This window comes from Maylandia zebra, linkage group LG15 (assembly GCF_041146795.1).
Source record: "Maylandia zebra isolate NMK-2024a linkage group LG15, Mzebra_GT3a, whole genome shotgun sequence".
In the NCBI taxonomy this organism is placed as follows: domain Eukaryota; kingdom Metazoa; phylum Chordata; class Actinopteri; order Cichliformes; family Cichlidae; genus Maylandia; species Maylandia zebra.
Genome location: NC_135181.1, coordinates 27,561,019 through 27,580,214, shown reverse-complemented (window position 1 = coordinate 27,580,214; position 19,196 = coordinate 27,561,019). Strand labels below are relative to the sequence as shown.

Here is a 19,196-nt window from a genome sequence, read left to right as displayed (position 1 = left end):
GTACATATATTTATTAGTTTCAGATGTAGCCATTCTTGTATTTTGCTTGTTTACGTTATTGTATTTTGCACAACTCTGTTGCTTGTGAAGCTCGCACACAAGAATTTCACTCACATGTGCTGTACCAATGTACCTGCACATGTGATGTGACAATAAAAGTGATTTGATTTGATATCTAATTACTATTCCTATCGTTACAATGCCGTTGCAGTTATTAACAAGAAAATGCGGTCCGTTACTATTTTTCAACAAACAGACGGTTGAAGCTGTGTTCAGCTTACCGCATCTTATATCAGTTGCACGGAAGTAGCTGACTATGTAAGTAATCTGGACGCTACAGCTTTAAGCAGCTGCGCACGCTCCCGCGGACTGTAATCACAATTACTGTCTAGCACAATACCTGGAGCTAAGGGGGCAAAACAATCACATGAGTCCTGCTGTTTGACTGAGGAAGAATAAAGTAGTCGTGGTAAGCCAATAACATGACCACTTAAAGACAAAGCAACAAGGTGATATATACCAGTTTTTAAATTGTGTTGATAGGCCATGTAAAACCAGAGTCATGATAAACAATATATACGTGGCGCTTTTTCCTCAATAGTTTGGTCACATTTACTGTCTAAGGACAGCGCTAGCAAGCACTCTCTGCTTATGACCCCCCCCCCCCCCCCCCCCCCCCACACACACACACACAAAAACAACCCCTATATGAACCATTAGCTGAGTCGACTTCAGTTCAGTCCCCTGTGCCACTTCAGACTTCAGTTCAGTCCCTTGTAGCAATTCAGTTCCCTGGTCAGCCACACACTCACCCACCTAGTCAGCCTAATGTTCAGCCAGGGGTCCCCACACCCTCTGGCTCTGCATCTGCTCCTGCTGGAAGCTCGGGAGGGCCTGGCCAGCACTTCCTCGTCTCCACTGGGGGTTCCGGAGGGCCCGTCCAGCAACCTGCCTCCGCTGGAGGGTCTGAGGGGCCCGCCTAGCCATCAACAGCTTCATCCTCATCTGGTCCAGCCATCAGCAGCTTCCTCCTCATCTGGTCCAGCCATCAGCAGCTTCATCCTCATCTGGTCCAGCCTCCGAGCCTTCATCCTCGTCTGGTCCAGCCTCCGAACATTCATCCTCGTCTGGTCCAGCCTCCAAGCCTCCTTCGTCGCCGCCGCCGTCCGCACAGCCAGCCCCCTGATCTGTTTCCACGCCGCCGCCGCCATTGCCGTCCGCACGGTCGGCTGCCTGAACTGAACTGTGTTTGGGCTGTGTTCTTGGGCTCCGGTGTTTACTGTGCACTGCTTTTGTTTTCTGTTCCATTTGAAAAATGTATTGATAGCAATGTTGACTATTATTACACATGAAAAAAAACAACTACACGTAAAATAATCACACTGTGACGCCTCTGCCTTTGTAAATGGAGGGACAGTAACTGCGTGTGTATATTTAAGCGTGTAAAACCTGAAGATAGCCAGATTAATAGTAACAGTATTTTGTCTCTATCTCCCATTCTGCAATTCACCTCATGTAAACAATAACGTGGCGCACAGCGTGACGTAAAAAAAGGCACATACCTTTGATGTTGATTGGCGAACTCTGTATTCCTCGTCCGCGCGTAAACGCAAAAAAGGAGTTTAAAAAATCTCAGTTTTCGGTGATTCGAAACGCCGTTTACGTGTGGACGAAACAGCTGTGTTTTCAAAAATACCCGTGTAGGTGCTGACATAGCCTAAAAGAGTTAGTAGTTTATTTTATTACTACCTGTAACTTATTGCAGATTACTTGTATTTGCTTAATTGTTTACTAAATGCTTGAGGTGTGAAATAAACCGCAATGGAGCAAAATATGGGTATGGCCTGCATTTGTATAGCGCTTTTCTAGTCCATAGGACCCCAAAGCGCTTTACACTACATTCAGTCATCCACACACACTGGCGATAGCAAGCTACATTGTAGCCACAGCTGCCCTGGGGCGCACTGACAGAGGCGAGGCTGCCGGACACAGGCGCCACCGGGCCCTCTGACCACCACCAGTAGGCAAACATGGGGTTAGTATCTTGCCCAAGGATATTTGGCATGCAGCTAGGATGCAGCCTGGGATCGAACCACCGACCTTCTGATTAGTGGCTGACCTGCTCTGCCACCTGAGCTACAGCCACCCCCTGAAAATATGGGTATGTGTGGTTGGAGGATGTGTTTGTGTGTGTGGCAATGTGTGTGTGTGTGTGTGGGAACCACTGCCTCAAGCTGTGTGTTTCCTCGTGTGCCTCTCTGTCAAGTGTAAGTTTATATTTTCCCAGTTTAGTTTTGTATGCTTTTCCCCTGTCAGCAAATAAAGCTGAGTTTTTTGAGTTCATCCCTCGCGTCTGAGTGCCTGCATCTTGGGTCTTACTCCTGCCTGCCACACAGCGTTTCATGACAACATGTTTGTGGTTGTTACAGTAAAAAATAACTTTTTCTACTATGATTTTATGTTTTTTGTCTGATTATAGCTCAATTGTGTTAATACAGTGTGTCAAAATGAAAACATGACTGTAAATTCAGACATGGGACGTTGTGCTGAAAAGGATGATACCAAACAAGTGTTGACGTTAAATTTATCATATCAAATGTTTATATGCTGATTATATTGCTTCATATGAGAAAGGCCTAACTCTGAGTACACTCTGTGCCAAAAAGTGCTGCTGTTGCAGAGCGTGCTTTTGCAGCTAAAATGAAGTGAAAGTGAAACCAACTAGGCTGTTTGATCGAAACTTAAAGTGTGGTGTGACATGAGAGCAAGTATATAAAGGCTTCCGTTTGTGCTTCAGACCTGGGGCTGTGTGCTGTGTGCTCAGGTCTCCATATTCCAGAAAATGTAAATAAAGATCATTTTTTAAAGTAAAAGACCACTTTTGAGCCGTGTTTTCTTGGCCCTAAGAATCAAAAGAACTGGAATTAACACAAGGCAAAGTAAATAGTTTTTAAAGGTAAAATGTGGAGGGAAAATCAAAAGTAGTTAAAAATGGCCAATTATACCCTGGACCCAGGGGGTTAAACGTTTTTTTTAAAGTAACGCAATAGTTACTTTTCATGTAATTAATTACTTTTAGAATATTGTAACTCAATTGCTAACTCAGTTACTTTTTTGAAGAAGTAACTAGTAACTATAATTAATTACTTTTTCAAAGTAACTTGCACAACACTGTAAGTAACTCAGGCGGACCGCCTTAAATTCTCTCATTCACATTACCATGGGTAACTGTGGTAACAATAAACAACTTTTTCAGTACAAACACCATTTACCAACCTGTAAAAGCAGGTGAAGAGTGGAGTAAGGAAGACACAATGCATCTCTGTTTTCCTCTAGAACGTGTCTGAGGAAGCAGCAGAAGGTGGGCTCCACTTACTGCACCCCGAAACCCTAGAGCAGCCACCAACGTTCCGCCCTTACTGCTTTCTAACATAAAATGACTCCCTTTTACATGGGTTTCTATTCTTTTAAAGTAACTGAAAATGAGTACATATAGTAAGGAAAAATGTCCCATAACACAAGTGTTTTACACAAAATAATATTAATGTGGCCATTCCCTCACCGGGGTGCCACATTTGCATGGGATTAATGAAGACTGTGTCAATTTTAGAAACTCCCCCCATGCTGTCAGAGAGCTGATGTGGATGCTTTTAAAGCATTCATGTCGCTTGATGTAGGTATGTTTTAGCCATCCTGAGATAAATTGAAGCCTGTTGGCTAAGAAGTAGTGCTGAAAGTTAGGTAGATCTAATCCTACTCTATCCTTGGTCCTTAGACAGGTCATGTGATCTAGTCCACTCTGTTTGGAAGACTTTCAAAGACTCTCAGGTGTCTGAGAACTGAACAGGTGACCTCACCTGAGTTGCTGCTCACAGACCAGCTGAGCTTTGATCACCGAGCGGACATTACCATGGTTTCCCTTCACAAACTCTTCCACACACTTCACATAGCTGAAACACACACACACACACACACACACACATTTGTTACACATCTGGGTGTCAATCAGACGTCATTTACATGTCTGCATTTTTTTCAGGTCAAAAACAGACTTCAAATATTGACTGAAGATCAATTTTAATATGGAAAATGTGAACAAGCAGTGAAGGCTTTATGAAGAATTTTATTTAAATAAGTTTGTGGAACAATTTATTGCTGAGCTCTACCATTTTTATTTAAAGTGGAAAACGTTACAATATAGTTATATTAGTGCTGTCAGTGTTAATCTCGTTAAAATGACATTAACGCCATAACCACATTATCGTTGCTCCATTAGCAAGTTAACACGGATCGCCCCGTGCAAGGGGCTGCAGGGTGCTAATGCGTTAACAAGGTAACAACGTTAACACGTTGGCGCCATGCAGCCCTCGCACGGGGCGATCCGCGTTAACTCGCTAACGGAGATTTGTCATGTTAATGCCGTTATGGCGTTAACTTCATGTTAACGGGATTAATGCTGACAGCATTAAGTTATATATTTGTAGTAAATATTCAGTGAGCATGGGAGGAATGATGCCGTAACATAAAAAGTAAGTTCAAGATTAGCGAACCACATAGTACGACTGTACCTGTACATGAAGTTCTCAAGCTGAACTGTGAGCCTCTGAGCTTTTCTCTTGTCTTTGATGGCACAGCTGAACTCAGACAGGGAACTGGTCATCACCTGAAAACACAAACATCACAACACTAATCAACTTAACACAGACCGAGCCTCACCTGCACAATGGGTCTCACCTGAGCCTCACCTGTATGACGTCTACAGCCAGACAACTGAAGTAATAACCATCGATGATTTCGGGTGTCCTTCCACTCAGCCAGTTCTCTTGTTCCTTCTTCAGGGCAGTGTTCAGCCACAGCTTCACCTTTTCCTAAAGAAAACGTTTCACTTCACATTTGTTCTACAAATTATAATCAGACGCTGTTGAGTTATCATAGAGTCGGGGTTCTCTATGTAATCACCCCAGCAGAAAGCCGACCATCAGGCCAAAGCGAGAAGCCACCCTCAACAGTTTTAACATGGGGGGACAGAACTGAGTTGACCCGACAGCAGCATCAGTTCCTGCTGCTCTTTACCTCTTTGTGGGTCAGGTACTGCTCCTCCAGCAGCTTCAGCTCATTTTGCGGGAGCAGAGAACCCAGACAGGGCACCTTTATCTGTCCATCCAGCTCCGTATGTTCCAGGATTTCACTGCAATGAAACAACAGACATTCAAGATTACACCACTCGTCAACTCTGGCATTGCAAAAGTACACAAATACTAATGTGAATAACAGAAGAATGAACAAAAGAAAAAGACTAACAACAGGAGCCTATGGAGAGTCTACAAAGTTCCTCTACACTCGTTATTCATAGACCTGGTGTCTATAAATAACGAGTGTACATACACTAACAAAATTGACCAGTTGGCTCCACACCAACTCTGCACTACAGGAAAGCCCTGTCCCAGTCCTTAGACAGGTTCCAGAAACCAGCCACCTAACAGAGGCGGCTGTGGCAGAGGCTACAAACATAATGACCATATCTGAGTGTTTTTGTGATGTATGCTTTGGAGACAGTAGCACTGACAAAAAGACAGGAGACAGAGGTGAAGATTTTCAGAGAGCAGTATAGACAGGATCACAAATGAGCTGCATTGAGCATGTGGAGAGGAGGGAGCGTGGAGGCTGGAGATACAGTTACCAGGCAGAAGGAGAAGAGCAAGACTTCAGAGGAGGATGTACTGAAGGAGGACATGCAGAGGGATGGTGTGACAGAGGAGTATTCTTGGATAGGAGGCAAATGATCTGTTGTGGGCTTACTTTTTGTTACTAGAGTATTTAAAAGTAGAATAGGAGGCAGAGCCTTCAGTTTTCAGGCCCTCTTCTGTGGAACCAGCTTCCAGTTTGTATTTAGGAGACAGGCACTATCTCTACTTTTAAGACTATAGTCTTAAAACTAGGAAAAGGAAAGGCAAGTTTGAAAGTTTGCTTCAAACTTTCCTTTTTGATAAAGCATGTAGTTACGGCTGGATCAGGTAACCCAGTGTTTTCCAACCACTGTTCCGTGTCACATAGGTGTGCCATGAGAGATTGTCAGGTGTGCCGTGGGAAATTATTTAATTTTAATTAATTGGTCCAAAAAATTCTAATCCAGAAGAGCCTAGTACGAGTGCTAGTCAAAAGAAAGCAAAAACGGTGAGCTCGCGGCAATACAGCGAAAGTTATCTTTCATTCGGATTTGCTTTCACTGGAGATCCGACTGCACCGACTCCGTTATGTTTGGTGTGTGGAGAAAAGCTCTCAAACAGTGCCATGGTCCCAAGCAAGCTCAAACGCCATTTCCACACAAAACATCCCTCACTTCAAAACAAGAACAGAGACTATTTTGTTTGCCTGCTTGAACACGCTGAGAAACAACTTTACTGAGAAAAAACACAAAGGTGTCTGAAAGAGCTCTCAAAGCTAGCCACTTAGTGGCTGAACTTATAGCAAAAAAACCACACCGTAGTAGAGACATTAATACACTACCTGCCTGCAAAGCCATTGTGAATGAGATGCTCGGACCTGATGCAGTTAAAGAAATAGCCCCCGAAAAAGTCCTGCTCTCAGATAACACAATTGCCAGACGTATTGATGACATGTCTGCAGACATCAAAAGTGTGGTTTTGGAGAAGATACGCTTCAGTGGGAGGTTTGCATTGCAACTTGATGAGTCTACGGACATTAGTAGACATTCCCAACTCTTGGCCAATGTGCATTTGTGGATGGAGAGTCCATCAGAGAAAACTGATGTGAACGCCAGGACCGCCACCTACAACGCGGGTCTCGCCACTGGTGATATGAGCGCCTTACAAAGCGGCCTCGTGCGGCGTGCGGTGCGCGGTATCTGGGATACCAGCTAACCTTTGTTGGACCCTGGCCCCAGCCTCACAGCGAAAGCGTTTCAGACGCCGGGGCAAACGCAGCGGTCTGCTCGTGAAACTTAAGCCATACTTGGTGCGCTCTTCCCCAGCTCCTTGGAACGAACGTGGATCTGTGCTTCGCCATGTCTTTTCTCCATGCTCTCTGGAGCCCATCGATGCCTGGCTGGTGCCCGTTGTTGGCTCGGATCAGATGTCCCAGCCGCGAAAGATTTTCCCTCATCTTCGTCGGCGCGGTGCAAACCTACAGAACCTGCGGCCGCTGTGTCGGGTCTCGCAGTCAGCCAAGAACACGCTGACCTCCACCAGATTTGGATTGATGAACACTAGATCACTGAGTAATAAAACTTTTATTTTAAAGGATTTTTTTATGACCCAAGGATTGGATTTCCTCTGTATAACTGAGACATGGTTGAGGGCCGGTGAGTCCAGCGTTTTCATAGATCTCTTACCAGATGACTGCTGCTTTTTAAACTCTCCTCGAATATCAGGCAGAGCAGGAGTTGTTTTTAAGAAGCAGTATAAATGTAAACCACTGTCCTTATCAACATCACCTAGTAGCTTTGAACTGAGTGTGTTTGAGCTAGGTTGCTGTCACACAGTGCTCTGTGCTGTGGGTTACAGACCCCCAAAATACAATAAGGACTTCTTAAATGACTTTTCTGATCTGTTGGCTGAAATTATGCCAAAATATGATCATGTCCTTATTACTGGGGACTTAAATATTCACGTGTGCTGCCCTGGCAAGCCAATGGCAAAGGACTTTTTAAATCTTATTGACTCTTTTGATCTTGTGCAACCTTTGTCTGTGCCTACCCAAAAATATGGGCACACGTTGGATCTTGTTTTAACTCACAATCTACCTGTCTCTAACTTAGAGGTTTGTGATATTGTATGGTCGGATCATAAGCCTGTCTTGTTTGAGGTTTCCCTTCCTTGTACCAAAGTTAATCCTCCTCCTGTTGTTGCTAGATGCTGTCGTATTTTTAACCCTTCCTCTGCTGGTCAGTTCTCTATTGTTTTTAATCAGAACTGCAGCCTTCCTGACTCCATATGTAATGATACAGAAGAGCTGAGTACATGATTTTACTCAGTCTGCCAAACTGTTTTAGATTCGGTGGCCCCTTTTAAACTTAGGCAAGTTAAAGCCAAATCTGAACCCTGGCTGAATGAAGACACTCTGTGCTGCCAGAAGAAAGTGTAGGAGAACTGAAAGTAAATGGAAGAAGGATCTACTTCAGGTGTCATACCAAATATTACAAAACTACTGGAATTCCTATCAGAAGACTGTACAAGATGCTAAGAGGAAACATTTTGCTGCTATTATTCAGTCAAATTGTCGTAAGCCTCATGTCTTATTTAAGACTATTGACAGGGTCCTTCATGCTCCACAGACTGTTGGTGTCGAGTCCTCTCAGGAAATTTGTGAAAACTTCCTACACTTCTTTATTGATAAAGTGCTATCTGTGAAAGCGCAGATTTCCCTGTCCGTTCTTCTTTTTCTTCCTGATTCTTCCTCTACTGGGAGTTGACAGGTTCAACATAGGTTATGTTACTGATAGTGTCTGGCCAGCGAATGTGGAGAATCCTTCTGAGACAGCTGTTCTGGAATGTCTGGATTTCTCTGTTTGAGGTTTGTTTGTCTTACAAGTTTCAGCCCCATACAGCTGGACTGACTTCATGTTGGAGTTGAACAGTCGGATCTTGGCAGTGTTGGTTAAGTTACTTGAAAAAAGTAATCAGTAACTAATTACTGATTACTTCCCCCAAAAGTAATCCCGTTACTTTACTGATTACTTATTTTCAAAAGTAATTAATTACTTAGTTACTTAGTTACTTTTTAAAAACATGATTTATAACCTGAATAGGTGATAAAACGATAGATCTGTCAAGCCAATTCTACTTTTTCTGCATAATCCATCATACAAAATGTAATCAAATGGAAAAGTCTCTTTTTTTTAAACTTGTTTTATCCGTTTTAATCTTTTAACTTTATGCATCAAGCAAAAATTAAATTATATGCACCATTCTCTGACTTGAAGAAATTAGTTTAACATTTAAACCTATTTTCTGCACATTCCAGCACATAAAATAAAATATTTTTTGTGTCTGCACTCAGTCTTTCAAATAGATGCAAGTAAAACACAGCAGAAAGTAAATAAAATCAAAGACTAGCAGTCCTGTTGCTCTATTTTCACCTGTAAAGCAGGAGTGGGGTAGGCGGAGGTGTGCTCTGGTGCAGGTGTGGCACAGCGGTCAGTGGAAGAATCCGCGAGTTTCTCTGTGAATTTCCCATTACGTCGTTGCGCACTCGGAGCTTGCTTGGAAGTTTACGGGTTTTTTTCGGTGTAAAAAGAAGTTTTCTTCCCACCCACAATGGACGCTAATGTTTTTGTCACTTTTTATGGAATCAAACTCAAAGTAAGGTCAGTACTTCCAAGCTTTAAACGTTGCATACTCTCTCCCGCACTTGATATATGATCCATTGTTGATCTGCAGACAGCTGTTGTCACGAACGTCGCACTCGCTTACGTCACTGTCATGAGACATTCTGGCAAAAAAATCACGGTTTTAGTAAAGCAGTAACGCAGCATTCCTACGGGAAAGTAACAGTAATCTAATTACCGTTTTTGCAATGGTAATCCCTTACTTTACTCGTTACTTGAAAAAGTAATCAGATTACAGTAACGCATTAAAAGTAACGCGTTACTGCCCATCTCTGGATCTTGGTAGTCTCGGTCAGCTCTCTGGAAGGCCAGATGTTCTTGAGCTGGATGAAGGCGACTCTTGCGTTGCTGAGCCTTGCCTTGACATCTGCATCGGTTCCACGTTGCTAGTCGATGATGCCGCCCAGTTAGTTGAAAGAGTGTACTTCCTCCAGAGGACGTCCATTAAGGATGATTGGGTTATTGCTAATGGAGTTGATGTTTAGGATTTTTTTTAACTCTACGATTGTAGATGTAGATGTTTGTACAAAAGTTACTCTGTTGTCTCTGCATTTGGTTCTGCACTTGAGTCTGCAGTTACATACAGGCTTCCAGGCCCTTTTGATAGTCAGAGGTTGTTTGGTTTCCCCGATGTATACATCATGGCAATCCTCCTGCTACTTAACAGCATACACTATATAGCTTTGTTTCTGTTTTGACCAATTTTTGGCACAGCCTGTTTTGCGGTTTGAAAGCCAAAGAGACGCGGTGCTAAGAGTCTCAACTATTCCGATACTCCTGATACAAACTCCTGGCTGCTCTGCCTGTCAGGATGGTGTTCGCTCTGTGTTGTAGCGTCCCGATGAACCCAGTTTGTGCTCCAGTGAATGATGAGAGTAAGACCTTAAATTCTGAACAGTGTGTGTAGGTTTACGGTTCACATCAACTTTTAAATGCCCCCCATTACTGATGGAAATTTCACAGTTTAAGAAGGCTAACCTGCCACTTTGCATCTCCCTGGTGAATGTGAATGTGTTGGGCCACCAAGTACCAGGAGGATTGCCATGATTTATACATCGGGGAAACCAAACAACCTAAAGAGGTAAAGCAGGTGGCGCAACACAGAAGAGCTCATCAGGCCAGGACTAAGCAGTCTATTCACACCAACAGGCCACTGGACACTCTTTCAATAATGAGGATGTACACATCCTGGACAAGGAGGGAGCGGGAAGTCAGGGAGGCCATTTATGTGAAAAGGGAAAGACCATCTCTGAATCAAGGAGGCAGCCTAAGGGTACATTTTTCACCATCTTACAATGCTGTGAGTTCAGCCATTCCCCAACTCTCTGTGAATGGTACTCATGGCCATTTATCAGTGGTTGTTGATCAAGGGTCTTGACAATTTGCATATTAATGATCAAGAAATTGACTTAACAGCCAGTTGTGCTAGTTTCAGTCATTATACAAATATACTGTTTACAAGGTCATTTCTCCCACTGAAAACATCCAGATGAACAGAATCCACCTTTTGGGATTTTCTTACCTGGATGATTGAGCATGCAGCAGGACGTGATGCACTGAGTGTTTCATCTCCACTCTCTATGTGAAAATTGACCTCTCTGCATTTAATCATTAGGTATTATTAATCTCTAGCTCTCTCCCACAGTATGTCTTTTGTCCCATCTTCCTCCCATAACCCCCCACCGCTCACAGCAGATGGCTGTGTACCTGAGCTTGGTTCTGCTGGAGGTTTCTTCCTGTCAAACAGGGAGTTTTTCCTTCCCACTGTCAAAAAGCGCTTGCTCAAGCAGGGTCATATAATTGTTGGGTTTTTCTCTGTTTTCTTTTTATTATTTATTATTGAGTTTTTAACTTTAGGAAACTGTTGTGATTTGGTGATAGAAATATAAAATTGAACTAAATTAAATGAAACAATGTATCTGGTTCTGTTAGCGTGACCACCCTACAGGAGATGGATGACCCAAAAGGTGTTCTGGATTCAGGAATTTCTGGAAGGATTCTTTATAGATGTGAGATAAAACTGAGTGTTTGGTCAGTTAAGAGCTTCTAGCTTTTTATTGATGAGCTAAAATTAACCTAACTGCTAAAGTCTCTTATTGTTTCTTCAGCCTGTAACATGAGCTGATCCTTTCTGTGTAAAGCACTTTGTGCTCTGTGGAGGAGGAAAAAAAGACCATAAAAAGTCCTAAAACACAAATCTGAACTCAGGCTCAGATACTGTGACTACTCCATTGAACGGGACCAGAACTTGTGCACCTCGTTTAAAGGCGTGACTGTCTCTTAATGGTAGCTGCTGTGTGTTGTGATGACCTCACAAAGTTCAGCACCTGTGTGGGTTCCAAGGTGCCTCAGAACACGGACCAGGTTCTTACTGTGTGACGTATTGCTGGGATCATTCTGATTACAAGTACACCAGAGTTATACTTTACGGAGAGAATACTTTTGTCAGGGTCTTACTGTAAAGACACCATTTTTAAAAAGGTCCTTCAAATGGTTCTTTAAAAAAAACATTTTAAAGAACCTTTTTTGAGTGGTTCTTTAAAGAACCATTTTAAATCTTTCAAAATAAAATGTACCTGGTGCTCTCTGGCAGGTAGCTCCATGCCCTCCTGGGTTTTAAATGCACCTTAGAACACACATGCATCAACACTACAATGAGCGGGTGGAGGGAGGTTTGGAGTCTTCTCTCACCCCCATTCTCTGCGGCCTGCTGGAGCGGGGGGGCTAAGAGGAGGAGTTGGCTGTCCGACTGCGGTCTGGAGTGTGGGGCCTCCCTGCTGCTGCGGAGTCGGGGCGGTCTGCCTCTCCCCGCCGCAGGGAAAAGGGTAACACCACCTGGGTCTGGGTGCAATTCCCCCCTCCAGGGGCAAGGGTACCTAGACCCGGTTCGTAGAGTACGCTTGGGGAGTGTGATTGTGTGTACAGCGTCTCTTTATGTCTGTCTCCACATTGGTTGAGTGTGGAGTAAGTGCATATGAGAGCATGAGGGTGGGAATGGATGTTTGTATCTGTGTGTGCCTGTATGTCTGTGTCTATATGTCAGGTTGGGTATCAGACGCCACCTCTCTGGGGACATCTCAGGCCCTCCAAGGTTTGGAGGCCTATCTCCCCCCACCACCACTTCCCCTGCCAGTGGCGGACTCCCTCAGACATCGGTGCGTTGGTGCTTCTTTGTGTCTGGGGATGGGCGTCCAGGTACACACCGGCTCACTCCTTGGCGGCCGCTTATCGGGGCCTGGAGCCTGGGGCTCGCTCAGGCCACTTCGGAGGTGGGGTGCCCCCGGCCTCTCGGCCTGGGGCTCGGTCACTCAGGCACGGCTGGCTGCCGGCGGAGCTCACGGGCGCGTCACTGCAACTCCCCCTGGCTTCTGCTCCGCGGCTGCTGAGTGAACCCTCATCTGGGACTCTCCTCAGCTCTTTCTGGGACAGTGGCGTGGCTGCCCCTCTGTTGGTCTTCCTTGGTCTCTTGTGTTCTGAGGGCCTCTGGATGTCTGGAGTTTTGATCTCCTCCATACCTGCTTCATGCCCTGGAGGACGGGGCTGTGGCCCCCCCACACCCTCTAGCAGATCATTACATGAAAGAACCTTTTAAAAAAAACAAAACAAGCGCGTCCATGCTCACAGGTGTACACACGGGTGATCACACCCACAAACTACACCCTTTTTGGCTCCTACCTCAAAGCACACTGTGTTCTGTTGATCTTACGTGCTGCACAATAATGTTTAATATTTAGCATTTACTGTCATATTCCCATGATGTTGTTTATTCTATTACTCTTGTTCTCTTCTGCTTGTTTTCTTTTTTCTTTCTCAACAGGTGATCCAGGTGATCGATATATGCATTTTCTTTTTCTTTTTTTCTTCTTCTGCCCATTCTGTTGGTTTTTGTTTTTTGCCCTTCTCCCCCGTCCCTCTTCTCAGCTGTTTCTCTTTCCCTCAGTCAAGTCTGTCCCGTATTCAGCAAGTGAAAATAAAATAAACAATAAAAGATGAATCAAATGGACCATTATGGCAAGGCTGGGATGGTCAATTTGGTAAAGTAAATCCGTTGGGCATCTTTCTTTGCCTTTAGACAATAATTCTGATGGCAAAGGAGGCAAACGGGACAGGCAAAAAAAAAAAACAAAAAAAAAAAACAACAAAATAAAGTGTAAGATAAATTGAATTTGAGCAGGGTAAAATAAATACAAGAACAACAGCATAGACATACAGTGGGGCAAAAAAGTATTTAGTCAGCCACCGATTGTGCAAGTTCCCCCACCTAAAATGATGACAGAGGTCAGTAATTTGCACCAGAGGTTCACTTCAACTGTGAGAGACAGAATGTGAAAAAAAAATCCATGAATCCACATGGTAGGATTTGTAAAGAATTTATTCGTAAATTAGGTTGGAAAATAAGTATTTGGTCAATAACAAAAATACAACTCAATACTTTGTAACATAACCTTTGTTGGCAATAACAGAGGTCAAACGTTTACTATAGGTCTTTACCAGGTTTGCACACACAGTAGCTGGTATTTTGGCCCATTCCTCCATGCAGATCTTCTCGAGAGCAGTGATGTTTTGGGGCTGTCGCCGAGCAACACGGACTTTCAACTCCCGCCACAGATTTTCTATGGGGTTGAGGTCTGGAGACTGGCTAGGCCACTCCAGGACTTTCAAATGCTTCTTACGGAGCCACTCCTTTGTTGCCCGGGCGGTGTGTTTTGGATCATTGTCATGTTGGAAGACCCAGCCTCGTTTCATCTTCAAAGTTCTCACTGATGGAAGGAGGTTTTGGCTCAAAATCTCACGATACATGGCCCCATTCATTCTGTCCTTAACACGGATCAGTCGTCCTGTCCCCTTGGCAGAAAAACAGCCCCATAGCATGATGTTTCCACCCTCATGCTTCACAGTAGGTATGGTGTTCTTGGGATGCAACTCAGTATTCTTCTTCCTCCAAACACGACGAGTTGCGTTTATACCAAAAAGTTCTACTTTGGTTTCATCTGACCACATGACAATCCTCTGCTGTATCATCCATGTGCTCTCTGGCAAACTTCAGACGGGCCTGGACATGCACTGGCTTCAGCAGCGGAACACGTCTGGCACTGCGGGATTTGATTCCCTGCCGTTGTAGTGTGTTACTGATGGTGACCTTTGTTACTTTGGTCCCAGCTCTCTGCAGGTCATTCACCAGGTCCCCCCGTGTGGTTCTGGGATCTTTGCTCACCGTTCTCATGATCATTTTGACCCCACGGGATGAGATCTTGCGTGGGAGATTATCAGTGGTCTTGTATGTCTTCCATTTTCTGATGATTGCTCCCACAGTTGATTTTTTCACACCAAGCTGCTTGCCTATTGTAGATTCACTCTTCCCAGTCTGGTGCAGGTCTACAATACTTTTCCTGGTGTCCTTCGAAAGCTCTTTGGTCTTGGCCATGGCGGATTTTGGAGTCTGACTGTTTGAGGCTGTGGACAGGTGTCTTTTATACAGATGATGAGTTCAAACAGGTGCCATTCATACAGGTAACGAGTGGGGGACAGAAAAGCTTCTTACAGAAGACGTTACAGGTCTGTGAGAGCCAGAGATTTTCCTTGTTTGAGGTGACCAAATACTTATTTTCCACCCTAATTTACAAATATATTCTTTACAAATCCTACCATGTGAATTCATGGATTTTTTTTTCACATTCTGTCTCTCACAGTTGAAGTGTACCTCTGGTGCAAATTACTGACCTCTGTCATCATTTTAAGTGGGGGAACTTGCACAATCGGTGGCTGACTAAATACTTTTTTGCCCCACTGTATATTAATGGTTTATTGCCATTTCGTAGTTACCAAAAGACAAAAGGACATTTTAACCCTCAGCACAACATCACAGCTAATACATGTCACATATTAGTCATTTAAACAGTAATAATTAAATATTTTTACTATACTATAAACAAAAATATATAAATACTATATCTATAGATAACACAACAATTAATACATGTATTGCTTAATTAATAAAACATCAGAAAGATATAAAAACAGATTAGAAATAGCAATAGCTTCATAACAGACCAATAAATCAACACATTTTCATCAGCAGATGCTTGCATGTTCAGTAAAAATATTTCAACAACAAGTTTTTGATTAAAATGATGAATGAACTTCAGCGTTATGTAAGGGAAATTTCATGTTGGACTCATGGTCCTTTGTTATTCCAGTTTAGGACCATGTCTCTGACGTATGTATCATATCAAATATATGTCATATCAAAACAACCCCACACCTGCAGTTGTTTCAGTTTTTCACAGGTGTTTCCTGTCAGTGGTCAACCTCACTCAGGTGGACATCCATATCACCCAACCAAACAACAAGCTCCTCCCTTTGTGCTTCAAATCCCTCCCACTCTGAGACAAGGAGCTGAGAGAGAGAAAACAAGGGTCAATTATAAAGAAGAGAGAAAAGTGAAACCCTCCTCAGAAGGTCGACCTGTGATGGACTCCTGTTTGGTGTTCACGTCATCCCAGCGGCGGCTGCACTCACTCGTCAATGCCAGCAGCCGAGTCTGCAGGGTGCCCTGGAAGAGCATAGTTAATTTTCGACTCTTCCTGGTCAGGCTCTCCAGCTGGATGAGCCAAGGTCTCCCCTTTCACCACCACCTCTAAACACACAAACACAAATTGCATGTAAAGCAGGAGGTGCAGATTTTTTTTGCTATTCTTTTCTAAATCCAGGCTTGATCACGTGGAGGTATTTGGAAAACTTTTTTGGCCAGCGGACGACTGTTGTCTCGCAGAAAGTCAAATCAAATGTATGCGATACACAATCAATTCACAAGAACACATTAAAAAAGAAAGTCCCGTTCTTGCCTGATTTCAAGTGAAATCTGCATCAAAACAGGGAGACAGAATTAAAACAAGTGTTTGTAGCAAATGTGAGCACAAAGCTTCACTTTATACAAGCCTGCTATTAAAGTTCTCCTCTATGCAGACAACGTTCCTGTTTTCAAGGCACAACTTGGATCTGCTGTACAAATCTTATGGATACACAATAAATGAAACAGTAGTGTGCACGACTTCAGATTCTGATCCCTTGTCTTAATATGGTCCCAAAAGGCTCACAACAACCAACATAGCGATAGCAATAAAGCAAACGTTGAGGCTTCAAAATACAAAGTCCATAAACTAATGGCTGACATGGGTTTTATCATAAGGGTGATAAATATACAACATATGGTCTTAAGACTAAAAGTATAATACAGATTTTAGTCTGAGAGATTTGACGTTCATTTACCTGCAGATGCCCTATACGTGCCTGCTCTGTGGTTTTCCACAACATTTTGCACATCACTATTTAATACAGGAAGTAGGTGAACTAAAACAAGTCATCTTTCTTTGTGAGAGGACCATATTAATGAAACCAATCTCAATGACATCACAGAGATCCCTAAAGATGCTCCTGCTGTTTTTCTTCCTCCTCATCCAAAGCTTCCTTCTCCTTGTCCTCGACTTCCATCCAATTGTAATTCAATCTAATTGTGTTTCCCCCTCCTCTTCCTCATTTTGTTGGAGCTGTGAAAGGAATTAGTGTGAATCTGAATTAATTTTTGCAAATGTGAAAAATCAGCTTTTCGGTCAGAGATGCTCTTGTGATTTAAGCTGGGAAGAGTAGATTTATGTGTTGATGCTGCCTGCTTCATCTCTACGACTGGTTGCTGAGTGATATTTACACCCCGGCTGGATTACAAACTTTAACCACGTGTTGAACTTTGGCCCAGCGTTGATACCTCTTGTATAGTATAGTATAGTACTTGTATAGTATAATGACCTCTTCTTGGCTTAATGTATGATGGTGGATAAATGAAATGTACAAAGAAAATTTAACTATATCACAAAAGATCATCTATCTTTGAAACATCAAATGACCGGAGCATAACTTGTCAAGTAGTCTGAAAATAAGTTATACAGTAACAGTCAAAGACACACCTTCTCATGTGTCACATTCTATTCATTCAAAACACTTACGCATAGCTGTGTTTTATACAGCTCTTACAGACTGCAAAGTACAGGCTGATGTGAGTATTTAATGTAAGAGTTTCTAGAGCAGACACAGCGCTCATGTCAAACAGGCTTCATGCGCCCTTTTAGTGACTTTAACAATATTATAAATTTTAATATCGGTCTAGCTGACATTACGTTATGTACGCAGCACGCAATTTGAGAAGCCAAAGGTTCAAATTAGCTGGGAGCACCTTCACTTAATTATAACAGTGGTTTTGTTAGGAAAACAGTTCTGTATACTGGATACTAAATTGCGTTAACATCAGCGGCTAACGTATCTAACATAGCTAACCCTTGTTGTTAGCACAGCATTAACAGCAAGCTACAATGACAAGTAACAAAAACAAAACAGTAAAAAGGTTTTAATGAAAATGTTTTACCTTTTCCAACAGTCCCAGAATCCAGAGCTTCAAAGACCAGCAGGTACTGAAGACTGTTATCCGCTTTGCTGTCACCGACTGTGAGAAAGTGTTTTTTCCCTTACAAAGTTCAAGGCCCACCGGTCGCACAATCTGTCTGCGCATGTGCATCCCAACAATTGACGCCCCCCTTCTCTTTCGGAAGGTTGCCACAGTACGACATGTTCTAACGTGACTCTCTCTCTCTGTCATTTATTTGGCTCGAAACACATATTAACAAATTGCTCAGTGATAAACAAGTACTCAGATCCTTTACCTAAGCAGTGCGCTTTGTCAAAACTAAGTAAGTGTGTGTCACGGCGGGGTGCGCCGATGTGTGTGGAAACAGGACCCAAAAGCAGATGATGACGAGGAATTGTAATGATTAACAGAAAGGTGAACCTTTAATGCGAAGACGGCAGGGAAATGAACCAAGAGACCAAAAACAAACAGGCAAAACACTAAGAAACAAAATACTAAATGGTACTGAGACCAAAACCTAAACTATGACTGTGGTGGAAAAATAATAAACAAAGACCATGACTAAGACTAATAATACATAACAGATGAAAACTAGAACTATGACTGAGGTGAGGTAAACAGGCTAAGACCATGACTAAAACTGTGACCCTGGTGAGATAAACAGACGAACCGACAATGGCATGAAGAAAACAAAAAGCTTAAATACAGACATGAGGTGATCAGGGGAAGTGGGGACACATGGGGGAAACAGCTGACAGACATAAACCTAATGACAGGACCAGGAGAGAAAGCTAAATACAATGAACAAAGAACACATGACATTGTCAAAATAAAACAGGAAATACTAACAACTAAACATGACAACACAACAGACCCAACACGTGATGAATAAATACCAAACCCCAAAACATAGAAAACCCAGGAACAATAACCAATAACTGCCTAAACTAAAGGCAAAATAGGAAATAACACAAACTAATAACATATCAAAAAATACAAAGAAAACTCAGAGTGCTGGGTCGGAGACCCAGCCTGTGACAGAGCCCCCCCCTCAAGGGCGGATTCCAGACGCCCGAAAACACCCAGAAAACAAAACCACAACAACCCACCAAGGGCGGGCGGCGGGGGCCCAGGACGGAGGGCCAGAAACAAGGCCACAAAAAACAAAGAAACGAAAACACACAGAGCAAACACAACAATGGCACAAAAAGTCCGAGACCCGACTTCAGGAGGGCGACCATGAACCCGGCAGAACAGGAGCGAATGGCGAAGCGGTTCAGGTGGCCGCCCCGGAGGCCGACAACAAAACAAAAGACAGTTCAAAAGTTCAGGAGGCCGACCAGGAGGCCAACGGTCCAGCAGTCCAAAATCCATGAGCTCAGGGGGCCGACCCGGAGGCCAACGGTCCAAGAGCCCAGAAAACAGTTCAGGAGG

General features: G+C 43.3%; 1 protein-coding gene across 3 annotated transcripts in view; it reads right to left on the bottom strand.

The window, feature by feature from the left end:
• tnfaip2a (tumor necrosis factor, alpha-induced protein 2a) overlaps positions 1 to 19,196 on the bottom strand; it is an 80,650-nt gene that overhangs the window by 36,468 nt on the left and 24,986 nt on the right. For all 3 annotated transcript variants that reach the window (XM_004573139.2, XM_004573140.2, XM_076874246.1), the window contains exons 5-8: positions 5,074 to 5,188; positions 4,746 to 4,868; positions 4,569 to 4,663; positions 3,858 to 3,950 (exon numbers count right to left, since the gene is read on the bottom strand). In XM_004573139.2, coding sequence (XP_004573196.2) covers positions 3,858 to 3,950; positions 4,569 to 4,663; positions 4,746 to 4,868; positions 5,074 to 5,188 — 426 coding nt within the window. The remainder of the gene's footprint in view (positions 1 to 3,857; positions 3,951 to 4,568; positions 4,664 to 4,745; positions 4,869 to 5,073; positions 5,189 to 19,196) is intronic.